The sequence below is a fragment of the Pelodiscus sinensis genome, chromosome 1, assembly GCF_049634645.1.
Source record: "Pelodiscus sinensis isolate JC-2024 chromosome 1, ASM4963464v1, whole genome shotgun sequence".
NCBI classification, from domain to species: domain Eukaryota; kingdom Metazoa; phylum Chordata; order Testudines; family Trionychidae; genus Pelodiscus; species Pelodiscus sinensis.
The window spans coordinates 69329696-69344751 of NC_134711.1; the positions used below are offsets into that span (position 1 = coordinate 69329696).

The 15056-nt window shown below is 40.9% G+C and overlaps 1 protein-coding gene across 11 annotated transcripts in view; it reads left to right on the top strand.

The window, feature by feature from the left end:
* The window catches only part of NAV3 (neuron navigator 3), an 812431-nt gene that overhangs the window by 423391 nt on the left and 373984 nt on the right, over nt 1-15056 (top strand). For 4 of the 11 annotated variants that reach the window (XM_006118491.4, XM_075932234.1, XM_006118493.4 and 1 more), the window contains exon 1: nt 1871-2964. The exons of 3 other annotated variants lie outside the window; for them this stretch is intronic. In XM_006118491.4, the coding sequence (XP_006118553.2) occupies nt 2722-2964 (243 nt within the window). In that variant the 5' untranslated portion in view covers nt 1871-2721. Of the gene's footprint in view, nt 1-1870; nt 2965-15056 lie in introns of those variants that run through there. 4 more of the 11 variants (XM_006118494.4, XM_006118495.4, XM_075932246.1 and 1 more) reach the window with 3 other exon arrangements.

Consider the following 15056-nt stretch of genomic DNA (forward strand, 5'->3'; position numbering starts at 1 on the left):
ATAAAGATGTAGAGAAATTGGAGAAGGTCCAGAGAAGAGCTACAAGAATGATTAAAGTCTAGAGAACATGAGCTATGAGGAAAGACTGAAAGAACTGGGCTTGTTTAGTTTGGAAAAGAGAAGATTGAGAGGGAACGTGATAGCGGTTTTCAAGTATCTAAAAGGATGTCACAAGGAGGAGGGAGAAAAATTGTTCTTCTTGGCCTCTGAGGATAGGACAAGAAGCAATGGGCTTAAATTGCAGCAAGGGAGGTTTAGGTTGGACATTAGGAAAAACTTCTTAATTGTCAGGGTAGTTAAACACTGGAATAAATTGTCTAGGGAGGTTGTGGAATCTCCATCTCTGGAGATATTTAAGAGCAGGTTAGATAGACATATGTCAGATGGTCTAGCTTGTACTGGGTACTGCTGTGAGGACAAGGGCCTGGACTCGATGACCTTCCAGGGTTCCTTCCAGTTCTAGTGTTCTATGATTCTATGAATCTATGATCATTGCTTGTAGCAGAGAAGTTCAGTATATAGATTCATAGGTTCCAAGCACAGAATGGACCATTGTGGTAATCTAGTCTGGCCTGTTTGTCTTATATGACACAAAACCCTAGAACATACTCACCTCAAAAAATATTCCTAGAGCATGTCTTTTAGAAAAAAAAATCTAATCTTCATTTAAAAATTTCAGTGATGGAGAATCCACCATAACCCTTGGTAAATTGTTCCAAAGGTCAATTTCTCACTGGTGTGTTCTTCAACAAGAATGTATCAGATGTTTATGTTGGATGCAAAGAAGGAAATCTCCATATGCTGTATACCTGAATAGCTACCAGCTGGCATTGTTGGAGATGATAACATGCAAAAGGGGATATTTGAGGACACTACCATGTATTTGCCATTCCTCCACACTAGCCAGTTTGGTTGGATTGCATCCTGGCAAAATGTGTTCTCTAGGTATTTCTGTCAGGTCTAGTGCTATTTATCATTGCCCTATTTATCATTCTACAGTTGTGTAAATGAAGAAAAAATATAAAATAACCGTTAAGTGCAGTTGTATTATTAAAAGTAATTCTCTAGAAATGCAGTATAAGGGTCCTCCTTCTAATTTGCTGAGTTAATATTTTTAAATGTCTTTTCTAACTGCTACCACAGCAAATTTAATTGAGATCAGAAAGTCAAACTCTCCTTTTTTCTGACTTGAGCATCGTTACTAGTAATAAATATTCTGAAGTTGGGATTTTGTTAATAATTCTGTTTGAAATTTTAGACATCCTGATCGTTCTCCGACAACAAAGTCAGTTCTGGAGAGATAAACAGGAATAAAAAGTATCAATGATTTATTTTTGTCCATATTGTCAGTGAATATGACTCAACATACACAAGGAGTTTGAGTCAGATAGTATTATTTTTTACCCAGATGCTTTTTTCAGTCCTTAGTCACACTTTAAGGGAACTCACCTGCTATGGATACTTGAGGAAATGTATACTTGTTATTCTGCTATTCTGATTAATGTGCATAGAATTCCCTAGACTTTGAGAAAGAATTGATGGTGCTGCCTGCCTGAAGTGTGTTTCAATGGACAACAGTGACATGAATCTGTGTCCATAATTGATTTCCATGCCAACTTCTATCTACACCTAGGTTTGACCATGCCATAAAGTAATATTGTCTGTCCTTTTTTATGAAAGTCTCGTCTACTTTGACTGGTTTTGTAGCTTGTTCCATCTTTCTGGCATTCCTAAGTGGGAAAAGATTTGATATTCTAAGGTTTGTATGTGTGTGGGAGGAGGAGTTTAACAAATGATGGACTGAAACTCTACTTTAGAAATAAAATCTATGAAAGGAGCTTTAAACATTTTTAGAATGGGAAGTGTTAAAACTGAATAAATGACTTTAACAAAAAAAATATTGTGTTGACTAAATCTCGTAACAATGCTTGTGACTTTCTTATATCCTGCCCTTTGTTTTGGTATGGATTTTTCACAGCAGAGACAGACGTTACCCATGCTATGATTCAGCGTCTGTCGCTAGCCACGCTCTTGCACAATTTTAACCTGATTTCACGGGATGAACAGGGAATGAAACACCGTAGCTCATGGCTGTCAGCAATGAAAAATAGGCAGGAATCAGACAAACAGCTTCATCGCAAAGATTGTTTCCGGGCTAAAAACTCTTCCAACAGCTGTTTGCCTTGGCTGCCTCTCAGATTCAAGTTGTTTTTTTTTTTTTTTAAAAAAAGGGTTTTGTTTTTTTTAAGATGTGGGCTGGTTATTTATGTAATCAGGAAGAGGTCTGTGTTTCCAGTGTTGTGGTCTCACTGCTGTTTTGACAGTTGGAGTACAAGGAGATTTCTTCTTTTTCTGCCCCCCTCCTTCCAGACCCGCTCCAGCCCATTCACTTAATGCACAGAACTGGAATGCTGCAGAGAGAAGAAAAAGCAAATTTATGAGTTCTTAAATCCCAGACAGGCAGCTTTGTGTCAGTTACCTTCAAGAAAAGTTCACGCCCCAAAGGAGTGTTTAGTCTTACACAGCCACTGACTAAGCAGTGTGTGTGAGAGAGGGAGATGAAGGAAAGTTTTGCCTCTTCATGAAAAGTCGTAGTATTGTTTTAAAGATGACTGCTACTTTTGTTTAAAGTATTTGTTCTGGAATTACTGAAGCTGGAGTCTACCAGACTGAGGTCAGAAGCATTTTCTTTGGCAGAAAGAAGATATTTTTATAGAAGCCATGCCTGTACTTGGGGTTGCCTCAAAGCTAAGACAGCCAGCTGTAGGGTCAAAGCCTGTTCATACTGCCCTTCCGATACCAAATCTTGGCACGACTGGATCACAGCAGTATTCATCAAAGTCTTTGGAGCTTACTGGGGCAGAGAGCTCAATGCTTTCTTGTCAGCTTACATTAAAGTCAACCTGTGATTTTGGAGAGAAGAATACACTTCAAGGCAAAACCAAGGAGACAGAAGATAGTAAGGTTAGTTCTGAATTTTACCTGCAGATTCAACTCTTAAAGTGTTGATTTACTTATGCAAAGTCTGCTATCTGCCTCTAGCAAGTGGTGGAGTGGATGTGGAGCGCATGTGTAAAATAGGAACTAGTTTGTGTTAAGTGATAACTTTGTATAGCCAATATACTAACATGTAACTGTGTTTGGCTCATTGTTAGTGTTTGAATAGATATATTTTTTTAAATGTACATTTTATTATATCAAATGGAGTGATCCTTCATGACAAGCTTCTGGTGAGGGTGAGTCATATCACACAGTGATAAAAATCATGCTGAGACCCAGATAAGCAGAACTATCACATGACAGTGCTTAAGAAAATACTGAAACTTGGCAGCTTTATGTAATATTACAATGTTAAAAAGGGCTCCCACACCCACACTTATTCCCCAAGGGAGGTGCCTTTAAAATAAAAACAACCCATTGATTGTTCTGTCCAATTTTCAAATGATCTGGCTAGACTTGCTGCAGAACCACTGAACCAGAAAAAAACAGTGAAATGTTACCTGTCTTTTTTCACTTCTGTAAAATAGCCTTATCTTACCAGACCCTCTTCCAGGTATCTTGACCCTCTTCCTCTGATTTCACTGTGATGGAAAACAAATGAAACCTTTTTGCAGTAATTTTAATTATATATTATATTTTGGGGACAGCAGTACCTTTGAATCCCTTCTTGTCAGTAGCATGCAGTTTTGTGGATCCTTTACCTACAGTATTCCAGGGATTTACGTGTAATGTAACTGAATAGAACAAGCAGAGGTTTGCATGCTTCCTTTCCCTCTCTTTATCAATACTGCTGATCTCTGGACATTGATTACCTCATTGAGGTTAAACCAATTTCTATAAACAGATTTCTATAATGGCTTCATTTTTATTGTAAAGAAACTTGTCCAGCTTCATAGCTATTGAAGTGGCAGCAGACATACAATATATGTATTTCACTGTGCTTAGTTCGAGAATGCTGTTCCATGGAGGAGGAAGATTTTGTGCCTAACGCATAGGACTGGGAATCTGAAGATTTCAATCTGTTCCCTGTGCTGCCACAGACTTTCCGTGTGATCTTGGGCATGTTTCTTAATTTCTCTGTGCTTCAGTTTCTATTTGTCATATGATTCTCTGTAGCATCCATCATTGCCCCTCATGCAAGGAGTTAGTTGCTCTTTAGAAAAGCTCTATGAAAAGCTCTATAGAAATTCAGTTTTCCTTTTCTATCAAATGATTTACAATTAGTAGAGGCTTTTAACCACTAAAATGATGTTAATCTGATATGCTTTGAAATGTACAGCTTCCTGTTTAGTAGTTTTAGATTAACTCAGCAAGTATAAGAATGGTGTGTTTTTTAGTCTTGTGCTTTCACAGGTTACCATGGGGATAGTGTTGCAGTTCTGCAAGTTATCATTTTCAGAAAATAGCATACAAGTTAAAATAGCCACTTAGTTATAATAGCTAATGTCAACACACATTTTGGAAGGGATATAAAACCCCATGCTTCTGGGTTTAAACCAATCACTGATATTAGGGATTAGGATGAGAGCTTCAAAGGGGCAGATTATTTCTGTTAGTTCCTGGAGAACTAGCCTCTCCCTCTGAAGCATCTGGTGCTGAGCATTATTGGAATCAGCCAGGACAGGGGACAGACTTTGCCAGGCTCTGAGCAATTTGGTGGGAGGGCTTGGCTCCAGCTTCACTCTCCCCAGAAGGGGTAAGGCCTTGGATGGAAGGGGTGGGGCTAGAGGCAGCCAGCCCTCTGTGCCACCTGGTCTGCGTCACACCTCCCCAGCCAGGTCCAGGTGCCACCTGGGGTTCCAGTAGTAACCTGAAGGGCCTAGAACACCAGCTGCCATGGCTGCCACAGAAGTGGTGGCTGCGGCGGCCAGAAGCCCAGGCCCTTTTAAATTCCTGGACCTTTTGGTCCCTCTCCTTGGAAACAGCATACCAGATGATGTATCTGATCCAGTGTGACAGTTCTTATGTTTCTGTGGCCACATTTTCAAAACAGCTCAGCACACAATAGCTCCCAGTATTCTCAGTGAGGGCTGCTAGGTGCTGAGCCGTTTTGAAAGTGAAGGTCAACATGTTTACACTGAGTCTAAAGTTAGGTTCCAAAATCCCTATTTGGGCACCTAAATAAAGCTAGCCTGAAGCTCCAAAGTGCTGAGCAATCAAATTTCTGCAGTTTTATTTTACAGTGTCCCATGAGTGCCTGAAGCTCCTGCTGAAATCAGGGGACAGTAAAGAGAAAAGTTGGTTGTAGTAAGTGGTAAATGTGAGTGATCAGCACCCATTTCAGTGCCCAAATAAGGATTGTCAGAGTCTAAAATTAGGCATCCCAGTTTGTAAATATGGTCCATATTTGTTTTATTCTCTACATTTTGGTATATTTGCAAGCCTTCTAGCTTTCTTTTTAAATTTATAAACACAAATAAAATACTTCCAATTGACACCCCCCCCCCATACACATACACAACCCTCCCCCCCCAACCCCCCAACCCCCAAAAGTGGAAAACGCTTACTCATTTAGCACTGGAAAAACACAAGAAATGGTTAATTGTAGTTAAGGCTCCACTACAAGGAGCAGTAATGTTGACTGCAGGGATGTGCTTTCTAAAGTGAACTCTAAAGTGCATTAATTGGTCCATGTAGACCATGCTAGGGATGCCAGAAACCTTCACAAAAAATCCTGTATTTCCTGGATGGGGAAGGGGAGGGAGAGGGTTTATGGAGATGGAGGGCATAATTACCAGGTGAAAACCAGACACCTGACAACCCTACTCCATGCTGGTGTGCACTAAAGGTTACTTAGTGTGCTTTAACATTGTGCTTCTTGAAACACTAAGGCTGCATCTAGACTGGTATGATTTTGCGCAAATACTTTTAACGGAAAAGTTTTTCCGTTAAAAGTATTTGCGCAAGAGAGTGTCTATACTAGCATGTGCCTTTGCGCAAAAGATTTGCTATTGCGCAAAAGCATCCATGCCAGTGTAGACACTCTCTTGCGCAAGAAAGCTCCAATGGCTATTTTAGTCATCGGGCTTTCTTGTGCAAGAAATTAACATGGCTGTCTACACTGGCCCTCTTGCGCAAGAATACTTGCACAAGAGGGCTTATCCCTGAGCGGGAGCATTTGTACAAGAACCACTGATTTTGTACTTTACAAAGTCAGTATTCTTGCGCAAATACTCGCGGCCAGTGTAGTCGGCCATCATGCCAGTCTAGACGCACCCTAATATGTGAAAGTGCACTAGGGAACATTAGAGATTACTCTTTACAGTATGTACAACAAGAAGAACCTCCCTCAAGCCCCATGACTTGTGGACATCCATATTAAACTCAAAAAATTATTTGAAAAAACCCACCTGTGTGACAGGGTGCTGGTCATGCCAGCTTGAATCAAGAAAGGGGAAATGGAACTTGCTGAGTAAGCCCATGCCTGATTGGCAAATGGGAAACAACTGCCAGCTGCATTAGCCAGGAACTATATAAAGGCTTGAAAGAAAGAACCCAGGGAGAAGGAAAAAAAAAAAGTTGGCCTTGGGCTGCCCCAGAGACTGGAATACAGGAGCTGTTTGTAGCTAAAAGGTGATGGAAAAGTAAACTCTAAATAAGAAGTACCAGTGATTGCACTCACAGAGAGGTCTCTGGCTAGTCTGTGGGTGCAGCAGAAGCAAGGGTTGGGGGGGACAGGTCTACCCTGTTACACCCTGAAAAAATGAAATTTATGAACCCTGAAAACCAAAACTAAATATATTTCACATTCCCATTTTAAATCAGTCCTGGGAAGTCATTTTTGCCAAAATATTTTGGGGCACTGGTAGATGACGATAGTAAAACTACTTTTAGGTAACAAACTCCAACATTGCAGCCTACAACTACTGAATGAGGTTGTCTCACATCACTGAGTGGGTAGATCCACTCCTCCCTGCCTCCCACTCTCCTCTTGGCTACCCTCAGTCAGATTAGCTAAAATGTGCAGCTAAGCACAAGTTTTCAGTGAGTTATTAGGGTTAATGTCCCTTCAGGTTTGCTTTGGGCAGATGTAAATTCCACATTACTGATGGCACTGTCCCAAAGTTTGACCACGTTTGAGTGCTGTTCTCAATAGTACTTTGGTTGATTTTCTTGGTTAGCAAACATATTAATCAAACATATGATATTCCTACATGGTTCTGTGGTATAGAGTGCTGTACTTTAAGAATGTTTCCATTATAACAGTGATTAGATAAAAGGCCTTTTACTTAAAGTGTAATGAATACCTAGTCAGAGTTTCCAAATGAGAGAGAAATCTGCTTATACAGTATACATTTTGTGTCCTTATAATATATAATTGGATATGTGGCAACTCTGATTTCTGATAGGAAAAAAGGTTGAATGTATATCTGTAGAAGACAATGGGACATATGAATTAATCATCTGGTTAACATTTGTCCTTGGCTCCTGTATTGTAGGCTTAAAGTTGCTTTTTAGGATATTACAAATGCAACACTGGTGATCACTAACCTATTTTGTCATGTTTGGAAGGCACTCACATTGATATATATAATCACGATTATACATTCAGTTGCTATAAGTGCTAAGATTTCCAAAATAAAATTAGATTTCTACATGTCAGTGCCGTAGGTCACTCTGCAATCCAGCTGTTTCCTTCATAAGCGTCAAGTATGCTGCACCTGATTGTTAGAGACTTTTGACACTGCTGTTGGCTTTCTCACATTATTACATTGCCAAGGCTGGCTATGAATGCTACTGCAGAAATCAAGTCAGTGCTCCCTGTATGCTCCACCTTTCTCACTTGGTACTGCTGTGCTAGCATGTATTGGACTGTTGTGTAGACCTGATATAGTTCAATGTTCCCAGATACTGCAATAATGGTCTATAAAAGAGTATTTTCCTCTTTCTTTAAAAGTAGTACTGGATGGAAAAAATTGTGAGAAATATTTTGGTACTTTTTTGAGTTTTAAGTGCGAACATAGTTAAACCTAAGAAACTATTTGCAATTAGTAGTTTGTTCTTTACTTGAAACTTTTCAAAGCATAATTTATGCAGACACATTTCAGGTCAGAGGTTGCTTATGCACATGTGACTTGTGTCAATTATGCTCATAATGTCATATGCTATTTGTTCTATATGATTAGTTACCTAAGACACATGCTGTTATTGAGGATCTCTGACTGGATGATTCCCAACCCTTTTTAGGAGCATTTAAGTTGATCATGTGAACACTTATGGTGTGAATATTCACGCCAAATATTTGTAGAAAAGGAATTCACAACACACTCTCTTTTCCTGGAAATCTTACAGTTTATTCCTATCTATGTGCACAGAAAAGGAATGTAGTTGGAGTGAATTCATAAGGTGCAGCCCCATTGAAAGTCAGTGGAGGAAATGATTTAACCCATGGTTTTCATTTAAACCAATGTCCATAAATACTTTTTTTATATAGTTGGATATTAGCGGTTTGTGTTCTAGTGATACCACTTTCACTTTGCTTGCTGAAGACCATAAAATCAAAATAATCTAATATGTGCTGGAATGGTTTGTAATATTGTCTCTTATTGTAGAAAACTCCACCAATCAGCAACAGGACTGAAAAGAATGTGTCGAGAGAGATGATACATAGATAAACAAATTCAGCAGAGCCTAGGCACTACGGAAAAATAGGCAGAATTTGTTTATTTAGAGGTTATATTTTGCAAAAATATTTTTCTAGATCCAGCAAAATTCTTATCTCTCCGCATGATGCTGGCCTCTTGCATACCAGAGGCAATTCACTCCGAAAGAGGGCAGGTATTAGGCATCTGGCATTGGCCACTGTCGGCAGACAGGATACTAGGCTAGAGGGACCTTTGGTCTGATCCAGTATGGCTGTTCTTATGTTTTTAGGTGTTGTGGCTAATGTTGTCTCCCCCTCTTCCCCCCAACCGCTATCCAGGTATGTTGTGTGGATGAACAAGTACTCATATGCACCAGCAGATAATGCAGACAGAATGCTTTGAATTGGCACAGCTTCTAGCCATGTCTTCTTCTCGAACATTGTATCCCACTTTTTCACCTCTGCTGGTCTCTATTGCAGTCTGTGGTTTGCTCCTGTGACCGTCACCTTTATGCCAAGCTTTCTATTTCAGGGGCTCTACACATTGGTTTAGGCTGCCACTTCCAGCTCCATGTGGGCTGGGAACAGGCAACCCTGAGTGTGGGCCAAAGCAGCTGGGCTGGAGCAGCTCCTGCCCACAGACTTAAACTTAACATTTAACTGGTTAATTAATTAATTAAACAGAATTTTACATCCCTAAGTATATATCCTATGTTTCCAAGTCCTTTTCCTCACATATTTATCTCTCCATTATGCCCTGGAGCCCCTCTGATCCCACGTCTCTCCTCCTTCCATAGAGGTGTAGTGAGGGTGTTATGCGCCTGGGGACAAAGGCAAAATTTGCACACACACACCCTGCCTGGTGGGGGAGTGGGGGAGCTTGTACCGTGTCTTCCTCCGCCCCCTCCAGTTTGGGGCCAAGCACCCACATGCACTAACTGAGATGGAGGAGAGTCGGGCTAGGGGTGGGTAGGAGGATCCAACTGGTGGCAGCAAGTGGAGGAGGAGCAGCCAAGATGAGGAATGACAAGGGAAATGGAGGGGGACTAAACTGGTGCCCCTCCAGTGTGGCGCCCAGGGACAAGTACCCCCTTCCGCCCCCCCCTTGCTACGCCACTGTTCCCCCATGTTTTGGACGACTTGCAACCACTATCTCTGGGTCTTCTTTTCCCACATGCATCTCATCTTCAGCATCGAGAAAGCGACCCTGGAGAAGTAGGAACAGGCTCCTTCCCCATATCTGCCTAAGCAGTCCTCTGCCGGCACTGTCACATTAAGGGTGTCTGAGGTGCTGCTGTTTGGTATGGGTAGGAGGAGGAGGCAGCTATGGTCTGTTCCTCTGGCTGCATTCTCAGCTGCTTACTTAGCTTCCAGCATAATGGCCAAGGAAAGAAAAAGGGCAGTGGAGGCAGCCAGGGACCTCCTGCCTGCTCCCCACAGTGGCCGCTAGTGATGGGAAGCCAACATTGTTCTGAAATTGCTGAATTAGCTGCCAGAAACTTCAGCCAGCACTGCAGACACCTGGGACTGTGTGTGTTTAAAATTCAGGGCAGCCCTAGCCAAACTGGGACAGTTGGCAGGTATTCAGGATGTCAGTTATTTTAGTTTCTTGCCTTGTGCTCTGTATTATTTCTTTCTCAAACAGATAGCGTTCCTCAGCGGCATCTTTAATATACTCTCCATACCAAGCACCATCTGTGTATATGGTATTATCATTGATTTAGGAGCACTATGCTGTATGTGCTCAGAAACGGCTTTACGCTGAAACATTTGTCTCATCATCATCTTTACCAACCACATTTCAGTCTAATTGAGATAAATGTACAGTAGCACAGCTAGGTAATGCTCCAAACCTATATGCTAAGGAATAAGATACATTTCCAAATACACGTGTGTGGTCAGAAGCTGCTCTTCCTGTGGTTTTGGTTTAATTTGTAATGGTGAATAAGGCTGGGAGGACATTTACCAGACTGAGCTGCAAGCCTCTGCCTGTTCTTTAATGCTTCTTATGTTATTTAATGGTATTTTATTTTCAGAGCAAATGAGAATTAGAACAAAAGGTAGATCAAGTGCTTTGTATGGCGAAAATTGGTACAAAACGTCAATAGAAAACATCGTTTTGCATTTGTGCCGCAAGACCCTGAGCAAAGATAGGGCCCCACTGCAATAGGTGCTGCATGTACAAGCAGCCTCGAGTTACAAACTCTGACTTACAAACATCCACACACTCAAACAAAAGCTCACCTCAGGGGAGCAGGCAAAAGGCACAGGTGGTAGCAAGTAGCACAAGTTCTGGCCAGACGACTCCTGAGGAGTGAGGGGCAGACGCATAGCCCACGGCTCGAGAGAAGCAGCGTTTTGAAGGGGAAATGGTTGCATCTCTTCAGTCACCGCCTTTGCTCCTCTGGAATACTCTGGCACATGCTCGCACCATTCGCCCCTTCGTGGCTAGCGGGGATTGGGTGCAGCCCACGAAGGGGGAGCAGCCAGTGATGAGGTTGGGCACAGGAGTGAGCACAAAGCCTGTTGAGATGGTGGTGGTGGCTGGGGGATGCCTAGAAGTCCCCTTCAGAATATCCACCTACCTCCTCATCTTCCTCTAATTAAACCTATTTTTTCCTCAAACACCAGCATTCAAGGTTAAATACAAAACTTCCTACTATTTTCCATTGCAAATATATAGTGTTAAATATATGGGTTAAATAGGCTTTTGTGGGCTACCCTGGGAATCTAACTAACCTAACTAACTAAACTAACTAACATTTATAACATTGTTTCTAAATGTGTCTTGAGTTCCAAACAAACTTTTCAGAGGGGTAGCCAAGTTAGTCTGTAACAGGAAAAATTAAAAAAACAACAAATAGTCTAGTAGCACCTTAAATATGTAAATGGTATTACGAGCTTTTGTGGGCTCAACCCTCTTCTTCAGATGAGGAACACAACCCATATAGTAACATACAATCCCTACTCCACAGACCTTACAACTTAAATAGATCAGAGGGAGACAGAGTGGGTGACAGTAAAACGTATTACCCTTAATTTATAGATTAGGAGACTGAGGCAGAAAGAGACTCCATAATTTGCCTTCAATCACACTGGGATTTAATGGAAAAAATAACAATTAAACCAAGCTATCCTGAGTTCCAGTCCACTGTCATAACCATAAGACCATCCTTCATCTTCTGCCGGAAATCAGTTTTGAATGAAATGTCCCTATAGTGGATTATTTTTCCTCTTTAGTTTTCATGGAATGATCTTAGTCCTCTTTCCAGACAAATCAATGGTAGTTGAGAGTGCTGTGCATTGCTCAGGATGAGCCTCTGAGCTAATATATGATTTAAGATTTCCTGTAGCAGCAAATTGATACTCTGTTTTAGTTTAGATTTACCTGATGAACATAAATTGTGCCATATCCCTTTAGGAGTACAGGATGTCTTGTGTTCCTTATAGGGTTGGGAAAGTATGCTCCAAAATCATATGCTTATTGCTAGGCTCACCACTTATTAAAATGTGATGTGGGAAGAATAAATACTCACAGAATAAGAGCAGGCCTCTTTCAGGAAAGGTTTTAATTTTTTATCATAATTGTAGCCCATGAATAATGTCTAGTTTCTTTTTGGCAGAAATGCTTGTACTTGATAGACAATAAAAGCATCAATTACAAATGTGAATTGCTTGTTTTCTTAAAGCAAGAGTTAATTTCTGGTCTAAGACTGCTGTCTGCTTTTTCTAAGTTAGTAAGTTCTTGAGCTAATTTTGTAGTTTTTCCTTATACTTACAAATAGTGCACACAAAGAGTAGCTAATTTTAATGCAGCTCTCTGTTTCACTTAGACCTGATTCACAGGATGGAGTTGGAGAGAGCCCATGATTTAACAATAGCCTTTTGACAGCAAGGGTGTTTGGGAATTAAGCTGTCGGGGCGGGGGGGGGGGGGGGGGGGGGCGGCATCTACTCTCAAATTTATTGGTGGAATAGTTTGTACAAATCTTTAGTTGCCCATGATGGTTTTAATATCACTATCCTTTCCTTTTTTGTTTTTACTGGATTGAGAAGATTGGCTGCAAGAGAGCATAACTTATTTAAAATTCTGTAAAGGAATGCACAGTGTTTTGTCTGGTAAATGCAAGTAAGAACTCCCTAGTGTAAAGTGTGCAGCTTTCTGATGGTTCTTGTGTATGTACTATGTAAACCAAGTTGAGAAGACTTGGAAAATAAACATATCAGATCAAAGAGAAGCATAATCCTAAAGTGGCAAAGGCAGAATCGGCATATATCCGGGTATATAAACTAAGAAGGTGCCAGCCACTAAACATGTCTACAACTCCTTCTGAGTAAAATGGTAGCAAAGCTAGCCAAGTACTATATTAGGAGAGAGCTACCCCACTTTCAGTGTGACATTTGTTCTACTGTATGTGTCTAGCCAGTTTTATTTCTCAATGTCTTCTTTGCTGCTCTGTCATCTCGGTGAGTCCATCAGAATGGAACATGTCTTCTCACTCACAATATCTGTTTTTCAGCATGTGGAGAAAATAATTATTCAGGTGCCACTGTCCAATTAACGGAGTTGCCATTCATCTGAGTCAATGAAGATGTTGGGGTGTCTCGTGTATTTTCCTTTTCAACATGTTATTCTATAAGCCTTCACTCTAAATTTCTAACACCTGGCTTTGCAGCAGGACAGTACTGTGCTAGACTCCAAAGGATTTGGACATGGATGCTTCCTGTTGTGCATTGGGATTTGATTTACAGGACATCTGTAAAACCACCACAGCTGAGTAATCAGAATGGTCATGCGCAGAAAGATGACTTCCTAGTGAGTGTTGCAAAACAGTAGGATACTTTAATTAAGCAGGAAAAGGCTGCATGGTTTATACATAATTTAGGATGAGTAAGACATAAGTCATGGTGCCGGACTTTTACTCACCACTAACTACAACAATGGAATTTCCTGGCAACACATCTATGCAGTAAGCAGGGCTGGTGTTCAGTGGTAGGGGTTTTTTATAAACTGTATTCAAAACATAAAGGAAGAGAAACCAATGGGACTGTGTAATTTGTAGATAGCAATGGATATATTAAAGGAAAACTCTAGTGAACAAATGCACAGTTTTATAGAGCTAATGTCCACAGCAGATCATGATGAAACTTGGTATTTTAACCACTTCTATGGGAGGGAAGAAAGGTGAGTTATGAAAACATGATGCAGGTTAAAGAGGGCTTCCACGGCACTGCCCTAGTTATTAATACTCCCTCCTCCCTTTTGGGGAGAGTCCCCTCCCATAATGTGCTCTGAGTCTACCATTTCCTTCGTCTTTTACCTGGAGCAGATAATCTTCTTGTGGGAGGGGCATAGAGTGGCCAGTGACCCCTTTCCTACAAGTGTGCTGGATAAGCCCCATCCCTGAATTTGAAGGAGGCAACTCTCTGTCACTTTCCAGCCAAAAGGCCCCACCACTTAGTAAGTGGTAAGGACTTATATAAAATTAACCCCAAAGCTTAACTTTAATGCAGTTTTGTGCACTTCAGTTTTCTCCTTATTGCTTTTATATTCTGGGTTGCTTCCACGCCCCGCCATTTTGAGATCATCCTGCAGTTGCTTTAAAGATGTTCTGAAATGTGTTGCAATGTGCCAAGAATTGGCACCCCACACCACATCTCAGAGCAGAAAACAGGGATTGAAATGGAGACAACTGAAAGCATTAATAATGCAAAACATTGACTCAGTACATGCCATAGCTCCTCTGGAGCCGCTATGGGACTGAGAAAATAAGCGCGGTTTTGACACTTCAGATTCATTATCCTGCATTGCATCCACTAGTAACATTATGTTAGTATGTCTCTAATATACTGAGTATATTAAATGCGTATGTACAACAAGGTTTGTTTTATTATATATGTGTGTTTTGGGAAGGGAGAGGGGCCAAATGCACTTAATACTCTGTAAAATTCACTTTAAACATAAAAATAATTGGTTTTCTTTTCAGAATGTTGGTAGATTTGGAAAAGAAAAAAAGACTTTGAATTGTATTTAAGATTTATTTAATGTTAATGTTAATATTCATAACTGGGTCTCCACCTCTGGAGAATCCTTGTTTTGTTCAGGATGGCCTTGCAGTATCCTTGCTTCAGTGACATGGTCTTCTGACTAAACCATTAACAAAAAGCCCCTCCCTTCCAGATTCTGCAAGACCTAAACCAAGCTAATTTCATACTGAGCCTAGCCCTTCCTTTTTGAGGATCTGGTCCTTTTTTTTTTTCCAATAGCTCAGACACTCTTACTTACACTTCAGGCTTAGCATCTGTTCCTTGGCTCCTTTTCATCTCTTCCCTCCATCCCACCTATACCCTTTTGGATTGCTTGCTGCTCCTTACCAAACAGCCATTCTCCAGCTTTCCTTCCTAGAGTCTATCCCTGCTTTGGCAGGTCACTCCCAGTCCTACCTTATATTCTCTCCTTTGGTGTTTCAGGG